At 41.7% G+C, this 22,037-nt stretch overlaps 1 protein-coding gene across 1 annotated transcript in view; it reads left to right on the top strand.

Annotated features, from left to right (window-relative positions):
- The window catches only part of LOC106092647 (exostosin-1), a 418,420-nt gene that overhangs the window by 121,361 nt on the left and 275,022 nt on the right, over positions 1 to 22,037 (top strand). The window contains exon 2 of the mRNA XM_059370307.1: positions 5,110 to 5,262. Within this exon, the coding sequence (XP_059226290.1) occupies positions 5,110 to 5,262 (153 nt within the window). The remainder of the gene's footprint in view (positions 1 to 5,109; positions 5,263 to 22,037) is intronic.

The raw sequence follows: 22,037 nt of genomic DNA on the forward strand, positions 1-22,037 counted from the left end.
TCAACATCAGCCTTATTTGTGCCCATGCCCCGACGGAAGACAAGACGATCAGGCCAAGGATATTTTCTACGAGCGCCTAGAGAGAGAATATGACCGCTGTCCCGGCCATGATATTAAAATCGTGCTGGGAGATTTTATTGCGAAGATAGGGAAGGAAGACATTTTTGGTCCAACAGTCGGAAAGTTTAGCCTCCACGAGATAACGTCCAGTAATGGGTTGAGTCTGATAGATTTCGCCGCGGCAAAAAACATGGTAGTTTGTAGCACCAGATTTCAACATAAAAATATTCACAAAGCCACATGGCTGTCACCCGATCAAAACACAGGAAACCAAATTGATCACGTTGTGATAGATGGAACGCATTCATCCAGCGTGTTAGATGTACGATCGATTCGTGGAGCGAATATAAATTCGGATCATTACCTTGTTGCAGCAAAGGTTCGCACTCATTTGAACATGGCGAGGAAAGTACCATCTGACACTGCACGGAAGCTGGACATTGAAAAGCTACAAACACAACAATTGGCAGCGGCATACGCCACTCGACTGACCCAACTGCTTGATGAAAGCACTCCTTGTTCCGATGATATAATGTTGCAGTGGCAAACTATTGCCCACTCCATGGAAAATGCCGCGAAATCCGTACTTGGGTACCGGAAGCTTCCTCCAAGGTACGACCCATGGTACGACCAAGAGTGCCGAGATGCTACTGAAGCCAAGAATGCAGCATAGAGAGCAACCCTGCAATCAGAAGCAACGCGCCAGATGAAGCAGAGGTATCGGGAGAAAAAGAGAGAAGAGAAACGTCTATTCCGCAGAAAAAAAAAGAAAAGGAAAGACGTGAGTGTGAGCGAATTATGATGTACAGGAGTCAGAATGAAGTCGGGAAATTCTACCAAAGAATTAAACATCAAACCGATGGCTTTGGTGCAGGCACATCCTCCTGCAGAGACAAAGAAGGAAATCTGGTAACTGACACAGATAACATGCTAAGGATATGGAAAGAACATTTTACCCAACTGCTAGTGTCCGATGTTGGCGGCGAAGAGGATACCGCGGAATCAATCCCTGATGATGGTATAGAATGTTTACCTACTAGTCAGAATGAGGTTCAAGAAGCAGTGACCCGACTAAAGAATAACAAGGCAGCAGGAGCCGACGGGTTACCCGCTGAACTATATAAGACCGGAGGCGACACGCTGATAAGGCGTATGTATCAGCTTATCTGCGCAATCTGGCTAGAAGAACGCATACCCGATGATTGGAACCTCAGCATACTATGTCCCGTACACAAGAAAGGAGACAAGTCGCAATGTGCCAACTACAGAGGAATAAGTCTCCTTCCCATCGCATACAAGATACTCTCGAGCGTACTGTGTGAAAGGTTAAAACCTAAAGTCAATGAGATAATTGGGCCCTAACAATGCGGCTTTAGACCAGGTAAATCCACCCTAGACCAGATATTCACACAGCGCCAAATCCTGGAAAAGACCCGAGAAGGACAAATCAACACCTACCATCTCTTTGTTGACTACAAAGCCGCCTTCAATACTCCTTTACGTTCAAAGGTATTTCAAGCCATGTCTGAGTTTGGTATCCCTGCAAAATTAATAAGACTCTGCAGGATGACACTTGCTGATACGCGTTCCTCAGTAAGAATAGGAAAGAATCTCTCCGAACCATTTAATACCAAACGAGGTTTCAGACAAGGATAATATCCTGCTGGTGAAGATTATACGAGATGCAGAAGAAGAAGGAGAAAGTTGGGAAGAAGGAGAAAGTTGGGAACCACAACTTTGAGACAGTCAGTAACTTTATCTACCTCGGCACCGCCGTAACCGAAACGAATGAAACCAGTTTTGAGATTAAGCGAAGAATAATACTGGTAAACAGATGCTACTTTGGATTGAGTAAGCCGTTTAGAAACAAGGCCACCTCGCGACAGACGAAGATTACACTTTACAAGACACTGATACTACCCGTGTTGTTATATGGATCGGAAACATGGGTACTTGTGAAAGCAGATGAGGCAGTGCTTGGAGTATTTTAGAGAAAGATTCTTCGTAAAATATATGGACCAGTTTGCGTTAACGGAGAATATAGGCGACGTATGAACCACGAGCTGTATGAGCTGTATGACGACGATAGCATAGTTACACGCATCAAAGTACAACGGCTGCATTGGCTAGATCATGTTGTCAGAATGGATGAAGAAGCTCCAGTCTTTTGAAGTCAAACACGGTGGTACACGCAAACCGGGAGGACCAAAAGCCCCATAGAAAGATCAAGTGGGAAGTGGGAGACATCTCAAAGCTTGGTATCAGAGATTTTAGAATGAGCGCAGAAGACCGAGGCGCTTGGAACGCTATTCTACGTTCGGCTAGTGGAAAAAATGATGAATTATATTTTTGAATAACAAATTCCAAAGAATTCATTTAATGTATTTAACATTAATATTGCAAAATAGAACAAAAATACCAATATCGGGGTTTAGTTACAATCCTGAACTCTAGCTTTGGCCAAGTAGCTAATGGTTAATAAAATCTATCCACTTCGTAACTGGCAACATACAGTTGCTGCATACCATGTTCTTTGCCAAAAGTTTCAAAGTTTTGTTTTTAATGCAATTATTTTCACTTTTCCTCGCTCTCATGTGTTTAGCTATGCATTTCAATTGTCAGACAACAAAATTAAAATTCCACAAGCTTAGAAAGGCTCGCTGCGTTCTGTTGCATGATGAATGGCTGCCTCACCGGCATTTGAAATGGAATTTTCTAACCCTTTCCTCTATTCGGCAGCCATGAATGGTAGACGGAGAACGCAAACAGAGAACTTTTATAAATTATTAAATGCTGCACATGTTTGTGTCTCCCAAGTAAACAAATGAGAATTTTCATTAAAAGTTCAGCATTTTACGAAGCATGCCACAAGTTTTCTGTAAACTTTGTGTCTGAAGCTGTTTATAATTTATTTAAGCGTTAATTTCACAGGCGCAATTCTCGCACATTAATTATGAATTTGTTCTATGTTTATTTTTTATGAGTTGTTCTTTTTGTTCTACCTTTGACTTTTTGACTACAGTGTGTGTGGTTGCTTTACAGGCACTAATGCATTTTTATATCTGTGTTATTTTTAAGCTTTAATTTATTCAGATTCTGTTGTTCATTTAACCTAAAGCAATCTATTAAAAACCATGAAATTATTTGATTGCATCTTGAAAAAATTAATCATCTAGTTTCTTTCTCGAAAAATGTTTACTGATGCATTAATTAATGGAACATGATAAAAACTTGGGGAAGTTCATGTCCAACTTTAATTTGAAATTTTGCTTTGATATTGATTTAAAGCACCCAAAAATTATCTATATATAGACTTTCCCATGCTCATTTGATTTGGGAGGAAGGAATACGTCTCTCTTATCAATGAGTGCAGTCCGAGTAAAGGTTTTGCATGCTATGTACCGTATTAGGTCATAGAGGGCTGTTTCTGTAGACCTGCCCCAACAATAGTCGTGCTCTCTCCCCAACCTATCAGCCTTTCCACAGTTTCCACCTTTTCATGTGTAAATGGGTCATTGCTGTTGAATGCCTGTCAAAACGTTATCCAATCCGTCTTTTTCTGTTTAGTGGAGAAACTTATTCTTTGCAGAATTTTCACAAGGACTGAAGCTAGGTTCTAGCATCTCAGAGCCACTTTGACAAATTTGATGTCATACCACACAGAGTTTTTTTTGTGTGAGGCGGCCCTTGAGACTTTATCCCCAATTTCGATATAAGTAACTTTTCAACTCTCAAATACCCTTCATTTAAGTCCTACACTGAAAAAAATAAAATAATCAGCATCGTTAGGGTGCCAGGCGGTGAAGACCAGAGGACTGCCGTCAATAAACTTGGTTAACCCAAAGCCTTTCGGGTGGACGTAGTCGTGAGCGACGCATGCGCATGAAACCCTGTGGAACAGCAAAACGGTCGGTAGGACAGCGAAAATCCTATGGGGGATCCAGATCGTGGAAAGACGAAGCTATTACTGAAAGGAAGTAAGAAAGAGGTCAGTATAGCTATTGGTATCATGACGGGATACATAGGACTACGATCTCACTTATGTAAAATCGATGCGGCAAGTGATAGCATGTGTAGGGCATGCGGGGAAGATGATGAGACTTTGGAGTATTTCCTTTGTCATTGCCCGGCTTTTGCGTCTAACAGATACCGGCACTTAGGTGGGGACACTATACCAGAAATTAACCAACTTAGGGGAGTGACATGGCAAACAATTAAGGATTTTGTAAGTAGCACGGAATTCCCAACTTAGATTTTCTTTTCGAGGTTCTTCATTTGTAGTAAGAGGCCACAACAAGCCTATTACTGACTTAGGTGTATATCAATAGTGGCATGGGGCGGATTAGTATATGCACCCTTTTTTCAACCTAACCTAAGATAAATTAATAAGAAAACGAGCAAATAAGTTTACACTGTAATAACTACGGTTCACAAATGATAGCATTATTGCAGATTACCCAAAATTTGACGAACATATATATGGGAGCAATATCTAATTCTAAATCGTTTTCGAGCAAGTTTCTCAGATAATGAAGATATAAAGCCTTTTTCGTTTTCGTTTTTATTTTCTTGTGCGTTGTATTTGTCTCCTATTTGAGCAAATATTTTTCTAATTCTCTACTTCTATTAACATAATGGACAATATGCCCCTATTCTGAAGTCAACCTTACCACGATGCAAAAGTTTATGACAGTTTCCAACGATAACATTTGCATCATAAATGGGTATTATAATTGCCACAAAGTTATTGCCACTAGTCGGATTCGGCGCTCAAAAACTCAAAAAAAGCGCTGCAGTCCAATTAATCGACCAACTGTGGTCTAAATTTTTCTTCAAGTGATTATGTTATATGACTGCTTCATGATGACTTGGGCCATGAAGAACCATTGCTTGAGTTGGGGAAGATGTCGCAAATGGCATGTTGCTGCTGTTGCGTTTTTTTTTTGTTCGCACTTTTTGCCTTTTGTTTTTGTACAAGTTTTTTAATTTGATTACGTTTTATCTTGTTCCTAATCTGCTTCTTTTTCTCCCCATTCTTGTAAATTTCAGCTACGTGCATGGCATTGGCTCTGAGACACGTAATTCCCTCTTCCATTTGCATAATGGCCGTGATATTATTTTGGTCACAACATGCCGACATGGCAAAAGTTGGCGAGAGTTACAGGATGCCCGCTGCGATGAGGATAATCGAGAATATGACAGGTAAGTTCACACACTTTCCAATACTTCCCCTTGCCGCTTCAACAACTCTCTTTCGCCATTCGTAACTAGTTGCGGGTGATCTATGAAATGGCCAAGATTTAGGAAAGCCATTTTGAGAACATCATCCAAAATGTCAACCAGCCAAATATTTTAGATGACTGGCTGGCTGATGCTGCTGCTAGCTTCTGCCAAGGGTTTGTTATTTTTTTTTTTTTAATGAGAAATGTAATAAAGTCATGTCGTTCTATCTTAGAAAAATACTGCACCCAGGTGCCAATGCCTTTGGCTTGTCATTGTGTTGTGAATCTGGGACTACTTTTCAGCTCTTTTCCGGTGTTCCGCAGTTGCTAGTAGCGCCACACCATCTGTGAGGAGCAGCAATGGCGTACTTAATGAACAACAAGTAACAGCTGACGAATGGTCGCTGAGGGAAGTCATAAAAATCAGGAGCATTTCAATTAGCAAAATTAATTACCGCCTATTGTAAATGACAATGGCCTAAAGTGGCGATTTTTTATATCTGCCATTTCTTTTTTCGCTAAAGCTATTCAAAGACATTTTTTACAATTATTATGGGAGTTTGTGATGACGATGGCACGCTTTGAAGATAATTTAAATTCAAAATTTTTGACTTAATGAACTCAATTATTAATGCAAATGAGTGTTAAGTACATATTTGAATCACAATAAGGTATCAAATGTATTGCCATAATAATTTACTATAAAATAGATTTTTTCAAATAACATAGTTGCACGAATTTAATACCACAAAAAAGTTTGGCTGCCAAGAAAATTATAGATGTAGATGTTTGTAAAGGGAAACCTGAATATTCCAAACCCTTCATGTCTCCCTTTACAAACATCTACGGATTCACTTTTGCTACTATTCGGCTGTGCACAAGCACATGTCCGTTTGCTTTCATAGCATACAACGGTCATATGTACAGCTGTGTTCAAAATAATAGAAGTGTTACCACTTCATATCTTCACAAGTCAATTTTTGAGGTATATCAACATCCATATTGAGTGATATTCTAAGGGTATTTAGAAGGAAAGAAGACCACCGTAGCGCTGAGGTAAGCATGTCCGCCTATGACACTGAACGTCTGGAGTCGAATACTGGCGAGAACAGCAGAAAAAATTGTCATATGTGAAAAAACTTTTCCATTGGAAAAAATGGTATAGCAACCATATATAAAAAACTTCTCCTCAATAAAGGATCGTTATAAAAAGGATCCGGCTCTCAAAAGGAGGCCCCTTAACATTGATATATGAGAAGTTTGCCCTTGTCCCTTAATGACATATTGATGGGCAAATTTGCAGTTTGCATTGCAGTTTGAAAGGGCCCTTAAGTCTGTTCATGTCTGGTATTGTCCCCACACGCCCTACATATGCTATCACTTGCCGCACTAACTTTGATAAAGTGAGCTCGTAATCTTATGTGTCCCTTTTTGATTTCGAAAGCAATACTGACCTCCTTCTTACTTCCTTTCAGTAATAGCTTCTTCTTCTCGCGATTCAAATCTCGATCCGAAAGGCTTTGGGTTAACCAAGTTCATTGACGACAGGCAGTCGATCTTCCAGATAGCAATCCCAGACATCCGTCAATCCAAGACTGTGCTGTTGGCCGCAGTGTTTTGCCCTCGACATCAAGTGTCGTGTGAATTAGCCGATTGGAAATCTCTTCCATAACTTCCAGGTTTCCTATCGTCTCCCCGATTATACAGCGATGATGTGACCTGCTCCCATCCTCTATCCATTCTCCCATCGCCTTAAGTCTCATGTCCGCAGTTGCCCGCTCACACTTAATATGTATGTCTACGGGTCGGATATCTAAAATAATCTCCAGTGCCCTAGTCTGCGTGATCCTCATCGCTCCGCCCATGCCAAGACAACATGTTTTCTAAACGTGTTGTATTATCTTTATGTTGCACTTTTTCTCAATGGCTTGATGGCCACAGCAGCCACCAAAATGCTGAGGCCTAACTTAGTATTGGTCCAATCACGCTCCTGTATTGCCTGTGGACTTTCCTCGGATTCAGGCCCCATTTCGAGCCTACGGCCCGTCTACATAGTGCCCAACATATGTGAGCCTTCTCAGTACTCTCCTGAATGTAACACTTCCACAAGTTCACTCCAAAATTGTTCTATTGAGGAAACATTGTGCATCAAACTGGCTCACCTTCGTCTTCGTCGTGAACAGACATATTTCAGTCTTCTCTGGCTTAACATTGAGACCCCTGGGTGCAGCTCAGTCGTATGCCATCTGCAACAACCTTTCGGCATCAGATTCTTAGAAGTATCATAACATCGTAGCAGACGGGTTCAAAACCCTCCTCAGTCAGTCTCCGTAATAAGTTATTTATGGTGGTCACCCAAAGGAGTGGCGTTAAAATACCTCCCCCGTGGCCTGGCCTGTGCCACTTTTTCCCTTATCGTTATGTCATGAGACCCACCTGTTTCTTAGTATTTGGTTATCCAGCCTCTGAAGACCCGGTCCACCCAGTACTTGTCTAAGGACAGGACCAGTGTATCGTTCCTGACATTGTTAAAAACCCCCTCAATGTCAATGCATACCCCCATCCCTTGACATAGGCATGCTGTTCGTATTAAGGAAGTTCGATAGATGTCCTACTCTTTATCAAGGTATCCATTATACGTTCTATTGTTTTGAGTAGAAGGGTCAAAAGGCTTATAGGCTGTGAAAATAACGGCCAGATGGGGCTCCAGATAGTCAGCCTCCTTCTATAGTAACGACGGAAATATTCCATCAGGTCCGAGTGGCTTAAATGGTTAGAAGCCTCTGCACTGCCTGATATCAGGCATATGTTTTAATATTACGATCTATGCCTATTCCAGTCTTTTAAATCTTGAGAAAGTCGGTAATTTTTCCACCGTTGGCTCCCAGTTCAATAGCCTCCATAGAGATTTCTGTCCCTGTACTGTCTGATGTTTCCATATTAGAATCTTTGCCTATCCTAGTCTTCCAAATCCTGAGAAAATTGGTGATGGTTCCATCGTCCGTACCCTGTTCGTTAGGCTGTGTTTAGTCTCTCGTCCCCGTACTGCCTGATGTTTTAATATTAAAAAATTTTCTTTTCCTAGTCTTTCCAATGTTGAGATAGTCGATGATGATCTCGTCGTTGGCCCCTGTCGTTAGGCGGTATCGAATCACCTGCCGCTGCACGGCCTTATGTCTCAATATGAGGATATTTGTCTATCCTTTTCTTCCCAATCTTGAATGTTCCATAATCTACTCGTTATCCAGGTACTCCACTTGGGACCGATGATCTGATGAAATCCTATCGGATGCATTGCTTACATTGATGACTGTATACGTCAGCTCGTTTCTGTTGTGCTTACTGGGGATTCTAGCGTTTCTTTTCTTTTACAGTGGCCATATTCCTCTTCTGTGATGGATGTGGCGTCCTTTGGAATTTAGAGTTCGGAAAAAGCGATTTTTTCAATAATTTTATCTTTGAATTTCAATTCCCGTTAGTTAATTTTTTTTTGGTAGGAAGTTTAAAATGAGCTTACACGATGTAAAAACAATTTCGTAGAAGGTAAGAAATTATTAAACTTGTAACGAGCATATACTTCTTTAGCGATATGGGAAGTTCAATATTTCTCAAATTTAGCTCGTTTTAACTAGTGTTGAGGTTAAACATTTTTCTGAGTGTAGGATACTGTTTGGTGTCTCCATTGAAGGAGGCCTGGCTTAGTCTTCCCAGAGTACTTCAAGGGGGGGAGCCCTCTCTTAGCAGTGTTCTGCTTTTCGGGAGATCTGATTGTATTACCTGTTTCTATGGAAGTCCCTGCAATGCCAGTTATATCGCATCCAGCATCCTGCACTTTCACCCGATTGCGCTGCCGGTGCATACTCATTCTCCTGCTTATTGCCTCGGATTAATGTTTTCTTGTGAGCTTAGCAAACCACCCGTTAACTACTGCCGTCATACCGCTGACCTCATCTCTCGATTCGGCTGCGATGACTGCTTCATTGACACTGACGCTGTCTGAACCTGAATAGGAAACACCACCTTTACTTAAAGGCTGGAGATGAGCTGCGCTTCCATCTCTTCCCCATTCGGTAGTCTGACGATTGGTTGTGCGCTTAAACCATTACTCTTGACTTCAAATGCAAGGCACCCACACTTGTAGGAAGGCCGGACAACATGCTATGGCCTCATGCCACCACAGACCACTGACTCTAAAGTGGTCTTTGAGCCTACTCCTGAAAGGCTTCAAAATTTTTCTTTCAGGAGCGAAATGGACTAATAGACTTTGAGGTAATACAGGACTTAATCGAAGGCATTCGGATGAAGATAAAAAATATGGCTTCCAAATTCGTGTTCGGACTGCCTTACTCCCAAATAACGCCCAACAGCTCAAGTCGGTCGATAGATACAATACTAAAAGATAATTGAGAGTACGAATATGATATTACGAATCTGATCTGGGAAAACGTCCCTCACAGAAAAATCCCATAACTGACATGAAGGTCGACCTGGACAATATGGGGCTCAAATGAAAGTCATTTAGAAGTAGAGTACGAATCTCAAAATGGCCATGCACGCAGACCAGCAAAGTACAAATCTGATATCCAAATGTGTGGACAAATATGCCGAACCCTCTAACAGATATGCAGGCCAATCAAGAAAGGGTACGAAAATTTTCAGCGGCATTGTCATTGTGCACATTTATTGCAAATCTCGTGCTGTATACGATTAAATTTTAAGCACGCCCCTCGTTGTTTATATTTTGAGTTTGTTAATGGGGTGTCAGATTAATATTCTCCTGAGGCTATTATCTTAACGACAGATATAATACTGTCCTACAAACACACCCACGCAAACACACACACACACACATCATTCCAGTGTGTTGCCATAGCAATTGGCAGGGCAATTATCATAAATTGCCCGTATCCTGTGAAAATGACCCTTCAATTCAAATGTTTGCTCTTTATAGCATTTGTACGGAATAGGAAAATATCATCATTAAATTTCTGTCGAATACACCAATATTCCACCATAATGGCACAAAAAAACGTGTTGTCGTTGCCAGACAAGGTCAAAAGAATCGAATGATGCTAACATAAAGTGCTTGTAAAAAATCTTAACTCAAATGATTTCACTCAATTGACTCTATTTATTCGGCGTAAAATATCAAAAAACATGAAAAAAATAGCTTTCTTAGTTTTGACCCAGTTTAGAGTGATAGAGGCAATGATTTATGAAATGAAATGAAGTTTGTCGCTCTACACTTTTTTTGTGCCATGACAAGTTTAAGAGATATAGTTCGATTATTGTTTCTGGTTTCGAAATGTATGACTTGCAATTGAGATTTTTAAAAATGGCCATAAACTTTCGTATCATTTAGGTCACCGGGACCAGATTTCCGACGTTACAACAATCTGGCGGCTATTTTCACAGTGTGATTAAGTCTTTCATATGCTTCGAAAGCCTGGTAGAATGCAAGGGTGGTATTTATACCCAAACTCGGCAATGCAAGTTATGCGGTACCAAAGACCTACAGACCTATAAGCTTTTCGTCCTTACAACTCAAAATCATGGAACGTATTTTGGACATGTTAAAGAGTAGGACATCCAGCGAACTGCTCAAATACAGACAGCATGCCTATGTCGAGGGAAGGTCGGTGGAGACTGCCTTGCACGAGGTTGTGCATAAAAAAGAAAAATCCTTCGATGCCAAAACGTACACACTGGTGGTATGCATTGACGTCGAGAAGGCTTTTAACAATGTGCGGACAGACACATTGATCCAATCCTTAGACCAGTACCGGGTGGACCCGGTCCTTAGAGACTGGATAAACCATATGCTAAGGAACAGGTTGATAAATGGTGTGTCCCATGGCATAAATATAAGGGAGAAAGTGGCACAGGACACGCCACAGGGGAGCATTTTTTCGCCACTCCTATGGGTGACCATCATAAATGACTTGAAGTGTCACATTCTGGAGCGTACCGAGAAGGCTTCAGGGATAGTCAACTGGCACTAGGGGAGCGTGATCAGACTAATACTTTCTAGCGCCTCAGTAATAATAAGCATAATACAACAGGATCAGAGAGTAGTTTGCATTGGGATGGGCGGGGCGATGAGGACCGCACCCACTAGGACACTGGAGACTATTCTAGATATCTGAACCATAGGCAATCAAATTGAGTATGAGGCAGTCACTGTCGCTATGAAAGGATAGAGAGATAGGGGGAATGGATAGAGGATAGGAGCAGGTCACCCCATCACAATATGGTCGAGGAGAATATAGGAAACCTGGAAGAAATTGAAGGATTTTCCGATCAGATAACTGAGACGACAATTGAGTTCGGATGCGAAGCGCAGTCCACGCCACAGTCTTCGATTGACGGAACTCTGGTATTGCCATCTGGAAGTTCATGCTACATGGGTGGACAGAATGGGCCTGGGGGTCGACATTGGAAGCCCTGCTACTGAGATCTGTTTAAGATTGCCTCACCTTAATACCGTCCAGCAGGCGGAGTTCCGGTCGATCACGGACGAGCACTGTGTAGGTGGGTTATACGGTTGGATTGGGCTCAAGGCATGAGGTATTTCGAAAACAGCTGATGGTAAAGTTTCCGTTGTCCTTAGGAAAAGTGGTTCCACTGTTTTCTCAACTGCCTCTGGATGCGTAAGGATACTAATCATGGCAAGATCAACGAATCTTGTGAGGATGAACTCCTGGTGGACTCAAAAGACGAAACTAACACAACAGTGGTGAAAAATCTGAATCCTGACTGGACCGGTTTCTGCAGTTAAATCTCCACAATTGTGAGGCCGGTTCGGCGACACTAAAGGTCGTTCTGATGGCATGAGGATTTGATGTGGTTCTTGTCCAGGAACCTCGGTAGTGAGGCGAAATGGTTCGTGGACTCAGAATTTCTGGATTTAAACTATTCAAGGGTGTGGGGAATGGGAGACACAGCCCGAATTCCTTCAAAGAGTAGTCTAAATGTTTTACTTCTTCCGTCGCTCAGCACTGAAGATTCTGTAGTAGCCAGACTTGAAATTGATAAGTGTCATCAGTGGCTGGCTTTCCTGTATAAGCCGCACGATTCACAGACGCCGCCTTCAAGCCTTTTGTTGCTGGTTGAAGCCGCTTCTGCAGGGGGAACGAGCTTCATTGTAGGAAGTGGTGGTAATGCACATCACCAGATATGCGGATATAGACGAAAAGGGTGACCTGCTTATCGAATGGATTATAAGTTGCAATCTGGCGAATTTTAATAAAAGGAATAAACCGATCTCTATTGCCAGGTACAGGCAGGAGGTACTAGATGTCACCTTTATATCGGATGAAATAAGCGGAAGGATATTCGATAAGGCTGAGCTAAGAAAATATAAGAGCGAGCTGAGAAAGGCTCCGAGCAAATCCTGGGTGGAATTCTGCAATTCCGTTGAGGATACATCTTAGGCCTCTAGGCTAACTAACTACTCGTTGAACACATTTCCCGGAAAACTCCAACAGACAACGTGGCGCCGGAAGTGGTTGTCGCTGGTATGCATACGTCGGAGGTTGTTTGGGAAATTGTTTTTGCGTCGAAAGCTCTTTGGGCCATAAAAAGTTTCGACTTCGAAGTCGCCTGCATAGGGGGTTCTCTCGCTGTCAAAAAATAAACATATATATAGCATTTCTTGGCATTGAAGGTGTTTTCAATAATGTAAAACCAACGTCAACCATGAAGGAGCTGGAGTTTCTAGGCATCAAGAAAGCTGATTAATTACTTAGTTTCTAAACTAATTACTTAGTTTCTTACTAATTACTTAGTTTCTAAAAGATGCATTCCAGGCCGGCCTGGAATCGGTAGAATATGGATCTGCAGAGGAACGCCTCATGGAGGTGTACTGTCTCGTCTACTTTGGAACGTAACAATATATTTTTGTCTCTGGAATAAAAATATGTTAAAGTCGTCGCGTATAGTGATAACATGGCTGTTGTTGTTAAGGGTAAGTTTCCCGGCACTTCAGGAGGACCTACATACCACCAAAAGTTGTCTAGACATGTTCTAAGATGGTAGTGGTTCTTTCCAGCAGCAGATACAGGTTGCCAACGTCTCCTTGAGGGGAAAGAGTGTTCCATTTGCTGAAAGCGCAAAATATGTGGGTGTTTAGATTGGCAGGAAATTGAACTACAAATCCAACTTTTGGGAAAGGGCAAGAAAGTTAATTCTTGTATATACAAGGCAACTCTTGTCCTATGGGAAGAGAGCCATTGGCGAAAGTTGTTATCTACTGGGTGTATACTGCAATTGTCAGACCTATAGTGCTATATGGTGCTGTCTTTCAAAAGTCCACCTACTGTTCAATACTGCGGGATTTGCAGGAAATGATAGCTTGTTTGTGCATCACACCCGCACAGAGGACGACACCACCTAATGCATTGTATTTAATGCTACACCACTGCTGTAAGGCTAAGAAAGCATTCTCTTTGGACATGTGGCGGCTACCGACACTGTGTTATCCTGACTTCATGTTCCCGACGTTCCAGGCAGTGTGGATTACACATTACAAATATTACTGTACCACTATTCCTGATAGAACCATTTGGAACTACAATATCCCTGGTAATAGAAGTGATATAGACTGCTAGCGGATTGTTCCAGACGATCATGTGGATTCTGGAGAACTAGGACTGGTCGTATAAAGAAGTTTACCCAACCACGGTAGTGTTTATAATGTCAGGCAGTCATTCAATCTCTGGGGAACGATTTTCTGAATTCAAAACCGCCCGCGACTTTGGCATATCTCTCAACAAGATGACTGAACATATCAAAATTCCCCTGTTCTGGGTGCCGGGCCACAGAGATATCTCAGGGAATTTTATTGTAGAACAGACGAGTTTGCGGGACTAGGAGCTACCTTAAGCATTCCAGGGTCTCTGGGATCTGTGAGTAAGCCTCTAAGGCATGTAAGGTACGTTTTCAGGATCAGGCCCGTAAGGGAAGGAATGGCAGAAATGTGTCTACCCCTTTGCCGTCGCTGTGTAGAACAGACGTCTCAGCCATTGTGTCCGTCAAGGCAGGTCACTGTCATATCATGAAACATGCTGATACACTGAAGGTTGCAAGTAACGACTTCTGCAGGTGCTGTGAGAACGTCGAGGAAGAAGAGATTGTAGAATATTTGCTGTGTGCTTTGAGAATTTGCTGCTTTTAAATCTATCTGGACAGTTCAAAGGTAGGAAGTAGAAGGCATCTTCCTAAACCTATTTCTGTGGTATCATAATGGACGAAGACGTCTGAGTGAATGTAATGTCAAACTTCAACTTAAACCTAACGTAGCTAACCTAACCTGAGTAGTGGTTATAAATAAAAAACGCGGAACGTATTTGCGAAACACCGCAAATGATCTCGATTTGCAAGAGAAAGGGAAAGAAATTTAGTTCTTGTCTATACAAGCAACTCTTGCAATTGGGTATATACTGCAATTTTGAGACATGTTATGCTGTATGATTTTGTAGTCTGGAGGACGCCGCTTCAAGTTGTTTTCGAATGAAAGGGGAGGATTTTCTAACGATGCTAAATTTCAAGAGCCTTTTTTCTTATTCTGTATGATCATTCCATTTAAGTTTTTTTTTTATCAATTTTAGATATTTCGCATAGTCAGACGTAGGTACATTAGGCTTATTAATATATAAAGGTTTGTGAAATATATTTCGGAGAGATATTTGAGGAGGAGTTTTGTGCCCCGGTCAGATTTAATATGTTTTCAAGCATAAAGAATTGTTCGAACAATTCGAATGGTTTTTGAGGCATGTGGTTCTCAGCGTAGCTCAGAGGTTACCATGTCCGCCGGCGTGGGTTAATACTGTAGGTTGTAGGGTGTCAAAAGCCCTGTGGCCGAGTATTTTGTGATACGGGATGTCAATAATTCTGGGACTAATAAGGTATGACAAAAAACAGCTAATAGGAGTCGTGAATGGTCATTGCATCGTCTGGGTGCAGGGAGAGGCAGACCTCTTCAGCATATGCGATGACTACGAGTAGTTGTAGGCGGCCGATCACCTGTCACTGCCCTGTAATTGCTTGGAGAAGACACAAGATAATGGGTGAACATCTATTTCCCAGCTTGTATTCCCTACAGCCTCTTATCCCTTTCTTTTGTCATTCTGGAGTTCTGTAGAGGTCTGAATTGGCTGACTGGACCATACTCTCGACAGTGAGTTGTTTCCTGTGTTAGTTTCGTTTTGCTGTGGTGTATTTTTATCTATTTTTTTTCTCCATCTTCTTCTCTTCTACCTTGCTTACCCTCCACCCTAACCTTACCATGTCCGCCTTTGACGCCGAACTCCTGGGTTCAAATCCCGGCCAGTACATCAGAAATTATTTTCAGCTGGTTTTGGCGATACCTGATTTACCTTTGGTAATCAGTCGTGTTAACTTCTCTCCTCAGTTGTTCCTTATCTTTGAGCTCAAACTAGATTCGGACAGCACTCATTGATATGACAGAAGTATCGCCGAAGTATCGCCGCTCTTCCTTAATGGAATGTTCATTGGCAAATTTGCAATATCACTTTTTATCTTTATTTAGATCCCATATACCGAGTCGCTTTGCTGGACTTATCGGGCCTAGTGATGTCTTAAAATTATCGAAACTTACATTGAAATTTGATACATCTTTTTATGGGATACTACATGCACTTTAGGTATAGGTTCTCCATAGATTCAGAAGAGGGCTTACATTTGCTATTCATAACAGAAATTTGAAAAGACACTAGAAAATAGGCCTGGATTAATAGAATGTAATTTTTGTCGTGAATTAAAATAATGAAAACCCTATCATAACACTTTTAACACATTCCAAGGAAAAACATTTTTTGCTTCTTCTGTTTATAATTTGGGGTTAACCTTGTCTTGCATTTGAAGTCGCAGACTTTTATTTTTAGAGAAATACATACGTTTTTTATATTCTGCACTCTAATTTTCTTGAAAAGTAATCTCTCGGCCCAACAAGTACCTTTTTAGTACGATTTAAAATTTTTTTATATTCCCTCCCCGAGTCAAGTATATTTGGTTTAAAGATCCTGTTTAGCACCATAGTATATTTCTAAAAATTTGAGTTCATTTTTGCTGCAAGCTTTTAAACAATTGGGATTTTTGAGTTCTGGGCTCTTGTGTATTCATAAGTTGCCCCAACCCAACTTATTTAGCACAAAAACGGTTTCACTTAAGCATCATTAAATTTGTCATTAAAATAATTACCTGGAAAATAAAGGTGACACTCAGCTAGCAATAGAAGAACAATGCAAAATTGGAAAGCTCCTTAGCACCCCCGAGCTCCACAACTTCTCATCCCTTCGACGATTTAGAGGACGACATAAGTCGAGCATAGAAACAGGCAAACAAAATACGAAATAGCAACCGAAATTGATAAAGTTTATCTGATGAGATAGAGACAGAGCTACACTTAAATGGAACATTACCTTGGGGCTGTTCATTAAATGAACAGCGAAAAAGTGTGCATCCTTGGAAGACAAATGGGAGGAGGTGATGGCGTTTGAAAAGTTGGAACAGAAACACAAATTACATTAAATTCGAACAGGCCAAGTGGAGAAAGTGGCAAAGGTTTCGGTTCATGGTTGTGAATTATTATTTGTTTTTTATGCAGACACTTTAAGCATTATGGGAAGTGCTCTGCTATAAAGGACGTTTATTAATGAGTTTAGTGCTGTTGTGTTTTAGCTGAAGTGGTTTTTAAAGTTTGTTGGATGCTATACAAAGTGAAAGGTTAGAGATCACAGTGTGGGCCTTTGTGATTTCCCAATCGTTCTACTCTCTTAGATTTCGACCTCTTCTATGTAGACGGCACATTCCATCAATGTACCAGCTAAGAACAAGTAAAAGCGTGCTAAGTTCGGCCGGGCCGAATCTTATATACCCTCCACCATGGATCGCATTTGTCGAGTTCTTTTCCCGGCATCTCTTTTTAGGCAAAAAAATGATATAAGAAAAGATTGGCTCTGCTATTAGAGCGATATCAAGATATGGTCCGGTTTGGACCACAATTAAATTTATAGGTTGGAGACCTGTGTAAAATGTCAGCCAATTCGAATAAGAATTTTACGTCAATTCGCCAATTCGAATAAAAAAACACGTCGTGCAAAATTTCATTCCAATTGGATAAGAATTGCGCACTCAAGAAGTCAAGACCCAAGATCGGTTTATATGGCAGCTATATCAGATTATAAACTGATTTGAACCATACTTGACACAGTTGTTGGATATCATAACAAAACACGTCGTGCAAAATTTCATCCCAATCGGATAAGAATTGCGCACTCTAGAGGCTCAAGAAGTCAAGACCCAAGATCGGTTTATATGGCAGCTATATCAAAACATGGACCGATATGGCCCATTTACAATACCAACCGACCTACACTAACAAGAAGTATTTGTGCAAAATTTCAAGCTGCTAGCTTTATTCCTTCGAAAGTTAGCGTGCTTTCGACAGACAGACGGACGGACGGACGGACAGACGGACGGAAATTAGTATACCCCCCATCCTATGGTGGAGGGTATACAAATTTACACTATCACTAGCTGAACCAGGCCCGCTCCGCTGCGCCCTCTTTTACTTTATATGGAACAAAATTATCCTTTGAATATTTATTTTCGACAATTGAAGAGCTTTTAATCAAATACCATGCAACGAAAATAGTATATGCATATCGCTTGACTAACAGTATAACAATATAAGCGCCTTTATCTGAATCCCATATGATCTTATTTGACCACGAACTCGCTCGAACATTCTAAAAAGACTTTAGTGGTCAACGAATTTAGGTTCGGATGTAAGATGTACTCCATTCTTAAAAAACTTTATTTCAGCCCGATATTCTCATGATGTCCGATTTAGAAGTGTTTTCGGGGGTGAGGTGGTCCCCTAGACACTTGGCCCTGAAAAAAAAATCAGCATCGTGCTCTTGTCTCAAACACCATATTGCTATTGATTTAAATAGATTTGAAAGGATAAGACCCCCCCCCCCCCCAAACATTTGGCCCCAAAATTGGTTATCAAATTTGTTTTCTAATCTCAAATACCTTTCATTTGAGAGGCATATTGGGGTTTATTGCGGAAAGAGCGGTACCCCAAATACATGGTCCCATATTTGGATATTCGTATTCTACTTCCAAATACCTTCATTTGGGCCTCATATTGCGATAGTCAGTAAAAAATTCCTGTATGTGATCTATTTTGGGAAGGGGGTAGACCTCCAGAAAATTGGTCCCGAAAGTGGACCAAATAAGCCCCACATTGACATGGTGGGTAAATATTCTCGATTAAGGGGTGTTTTAGGAAGTGGGGTGGTCCCCCAAACACTAAACCCTGGAAGTATATCAGCATCGTGCTCTATTCTCATGTATCTATATAACATTTATTTGAACCCCATATTGGCATTGGCCTCGAAATTAGATTTCAAATTCGTTTTCTAATATCCCATAACTTTCATTTAAACCCCTTATTGCAAAAGTCAGCAAATATTTCCGGTTTGGGGTATGGGCCGCAAAAACTATCAATATCGAGCTCCACTGTCTTGAAGACCCAAATTGTTTTGGTAAGCAAATACGTCCTATTTGGGGGTTGTTATGGTGGTGGGACGTCCCCTAGACAGTTAGTCCCGAATGTTGATATCAGATTCGTGGTCTGCTCTCAAACACCTTTAATTTGAGCCCCATATAGTCGGCAAACATGACCGGTTTGGGGGTGTTTCGGGAGATGGGACGGCCACTCATTAACTTGGTCTTGAAAGTATATATCATATTCGTGTTCTACTCTAAAATACCTCTTATTTGAGCTCCATATTGCAATGGTCAGCAAATACATCCTATATGGGTGGTGTTATGGGGATTGGGTGGTCCCATAGATACTTTCATGAATATTAATATCAGATTCCTGCTTTACTTCCAAAGACCTTTCATTTGAGCCCCATAATGCTATGGTCGTAAATTTGTCCTCTTTGGGACGGTCTGTCTGTAAATAAGCCGTGTGTGGGGGGTGTTTTGGGAAAGGTTTGTCGTTTTGAAGACGACATGGGGGTAAGAGCAGCGACAACGGAAATCATGTTGAGTCTTTTGATGAAAACCCATTTTCCACAGGATACGAAGGGACTCACGGAGACACCGGAGTCTTGGAATAATGACATTGATAACAGAATTTATGTTGAAGGAATCCTTGAGGAGGTTTAAACCTTTAAAGTCCCCCGGACCTGATGGAATATTTCCGACGTTACTGCAGAAAGAGGCAGACTATCTGGCGCCTTGTCTGGCATGGGTGGTGTTTATACCCGCGCCCAGCAAGGCAAGTGAAGCGACACCAAAGGCCTACAGACCCATAAGCCTTTCGTCCTTTCTATTCAAAATGGAACGTATTGTGGACACCATGATAAAGAGTAGGACATCCAGCGAACTGCTCAAATAGAAACAGCATGCCTATGTCAAGGGAAGGTCGGTGGAGACTGCCCTGCACGAGGTTGTGCATAAAAAAGAAGAATCCTTCGATGCCAAAACGTACACACTGGCGGTATGCATTGACATCGAGGGGGCATTTAACAATGTGCGGACCGACACACTGATCCAATCCTTAGACCAGTACCGGGTGGACCCGGTCCTTAGAGACTGGATAAACCATATGCTAAGGAACAGGTGGATAAATTGTGGTCCCACAGGGCACGCAACAGGGCGGGCATTTTGTCGCCACTCCTATGGGTGACCACCATAAATGACCTATTACGGATGCTGACTGAGGAGGGATTTGAACCCGTCTGCTACGCAGACGATGTTTTAATACTTCTAAGGGGTAAGGATCCGTACGAGCTATGCAGAAGAGCCGAAAGGGTCTTGCATATGGCATATGACTGGGCTAGACCCAGAGGTCTCAATGTTAACCCAGAGAAGACTGAAATATGCCTGTTCACGTGCAAGACGAAGGTAGGCCAATTTAACGCACCACGTTTCCTTAATAGGACGATTTCGATATTTGATAAGGTCAAATACTTAGGTGTGATATTGGACAGGAAACTGAATTGAAAATGTCACATTCAGGAGCGTACTGAGAAGGCTCACTGATGTTGGGCACTATGTAGACGGGCCGTAGGCTCGAAATGGGGCCTGAATCCGAGGATAGTCCACTGGCTCTATAAAAGCGTGATTAGACCAATACTTACTTACGCCTCAGTAGTTTGGTGGACTGCTATGGAGAAAGAGTGCAACATAAGGACCATACAAGAGGTTCTGAGAACATGTTGTCTTGGCATAGGCGGAGCGATGAGGACCACGCCCGCTAGGGCACTGGAGACTATTCTAGATATCCGACCCATTGACATACAGATTAAGTGTGAGGTAGCCACTGCGGCTATGAGACTTAAGGCGATGGGAGAATGGATTGAGGATGGGAGCAGCTCATACCATCGCGTTATAATCGAAGCGCCGACATGAAACCTGTAAGGAAGGGAAGAGGTTCCGATCGGATATCTGAGATGAAGCTTGAAATCGAGTGCGAGGCAGTACTGCCATCGGCACAGCCTTTGGATTGACGGAACCCTACTATTGCCATCTGGAAAATCATGTCACACTATGGATCAAAGCTAGAGGATAGAGTGGGCCTGGGGGTATACATTGAGAACCTAGGCACTAAGATCTGCCTGACCATAATACGGTCCTGCAGGCGGAGATCCGGGCGATCACGGAATGTGTGAAGTTGTGTGGTGCTAACGCGAGTGTGTCGAGTGTGAACATCTTTACCGACAGTATAACTAAAAAACTTGGTTAACTCGAAGCCTTTTGGGACAACGAAGTCCGAGTTAAGGGAGTGGGCGACGAATTCGTATGCTACATTGTGGAACAGCGAAACGGGGGGTCCAGATCGTGAGAAGACGAGGCTATTACTGAAAGGAAGAAAGAAGGAGGTCAGTATAGCTATTGCATCCAACGTTGACAACTCTGGGGAAAATATATAATTTAAATTTTTATGACCAATAACGCAGGTTTTCGGCCAAGTACCAGTGTTAGCATAGAATAATTCGTAGTTGATATGGTTCAGCCCAGAAACTTTTTCGGATCGTCCATGGCTCGTGAATTAAGGCAATATGAATTTTGTACTTGCTGATATTCTCCATCAGACCGTGTGTAACTGTCTCGCTCCGGTGGTGGTTTATATGGATGACCTCTATTATTGGTCCTCCATTAAATGGGCTTCTTGGAGGTGGGTTATGGATTCATCTTCCGGTCGGTAATGGATTTATCATCGTTTCCCTTTCCGTTAGGCCTGTACTGAGTTTCCCGTCCCTGGATTGCCTGATGAATGCAAGTGTTGCTCTTGAACTCCATCAGTAGCAAATGCTTTCGGTGATTTGTAAGCAATACAATTAGCTGTTAATCAAACAACTACCATGCAGGTGTCATTTCTAGTTTGACAGATATACCAGTGCGAACTTGGTAACATTTCATTTCAGCTACCCTGTATTTAAGTTGATTATATTTTTCGCTTCTTCTTTGCCAAATGATGTCTATTATTAAATACAACTTCATTCATCATATAAGGATGTTCGCTAGTGAATGTACGAGCTCACAAACAACATTCAGTGTATGGTTTATGTGTCAGTGCTTTGTGCTGTCGATAACAAGAATTACTTCATTGTTATATTCTGAGTGGAAAATACATTTCATTTTGGAGAAAACATTTCATTTTCTTTAACGTTTTTCTGAGCTTTAAATAAAAAGCGTTATTGTGGATGCTTT

This window comes from Stomoxys calcitrans, chromosome 5, assembly GCF_963082655.1.
Source record: "Stomoxys calcitrans chromosome 5, idStoCalc2.1, whole genome shotgun sequence".
In the NCBI taxonomy this organism is placed as follows: domain Eukaryota; kingdom Metazoa; phylum Arthropoda; class Insecta; order Diptera; family Muscidae; genus Stomoxys; species Stomoxys calcitrans.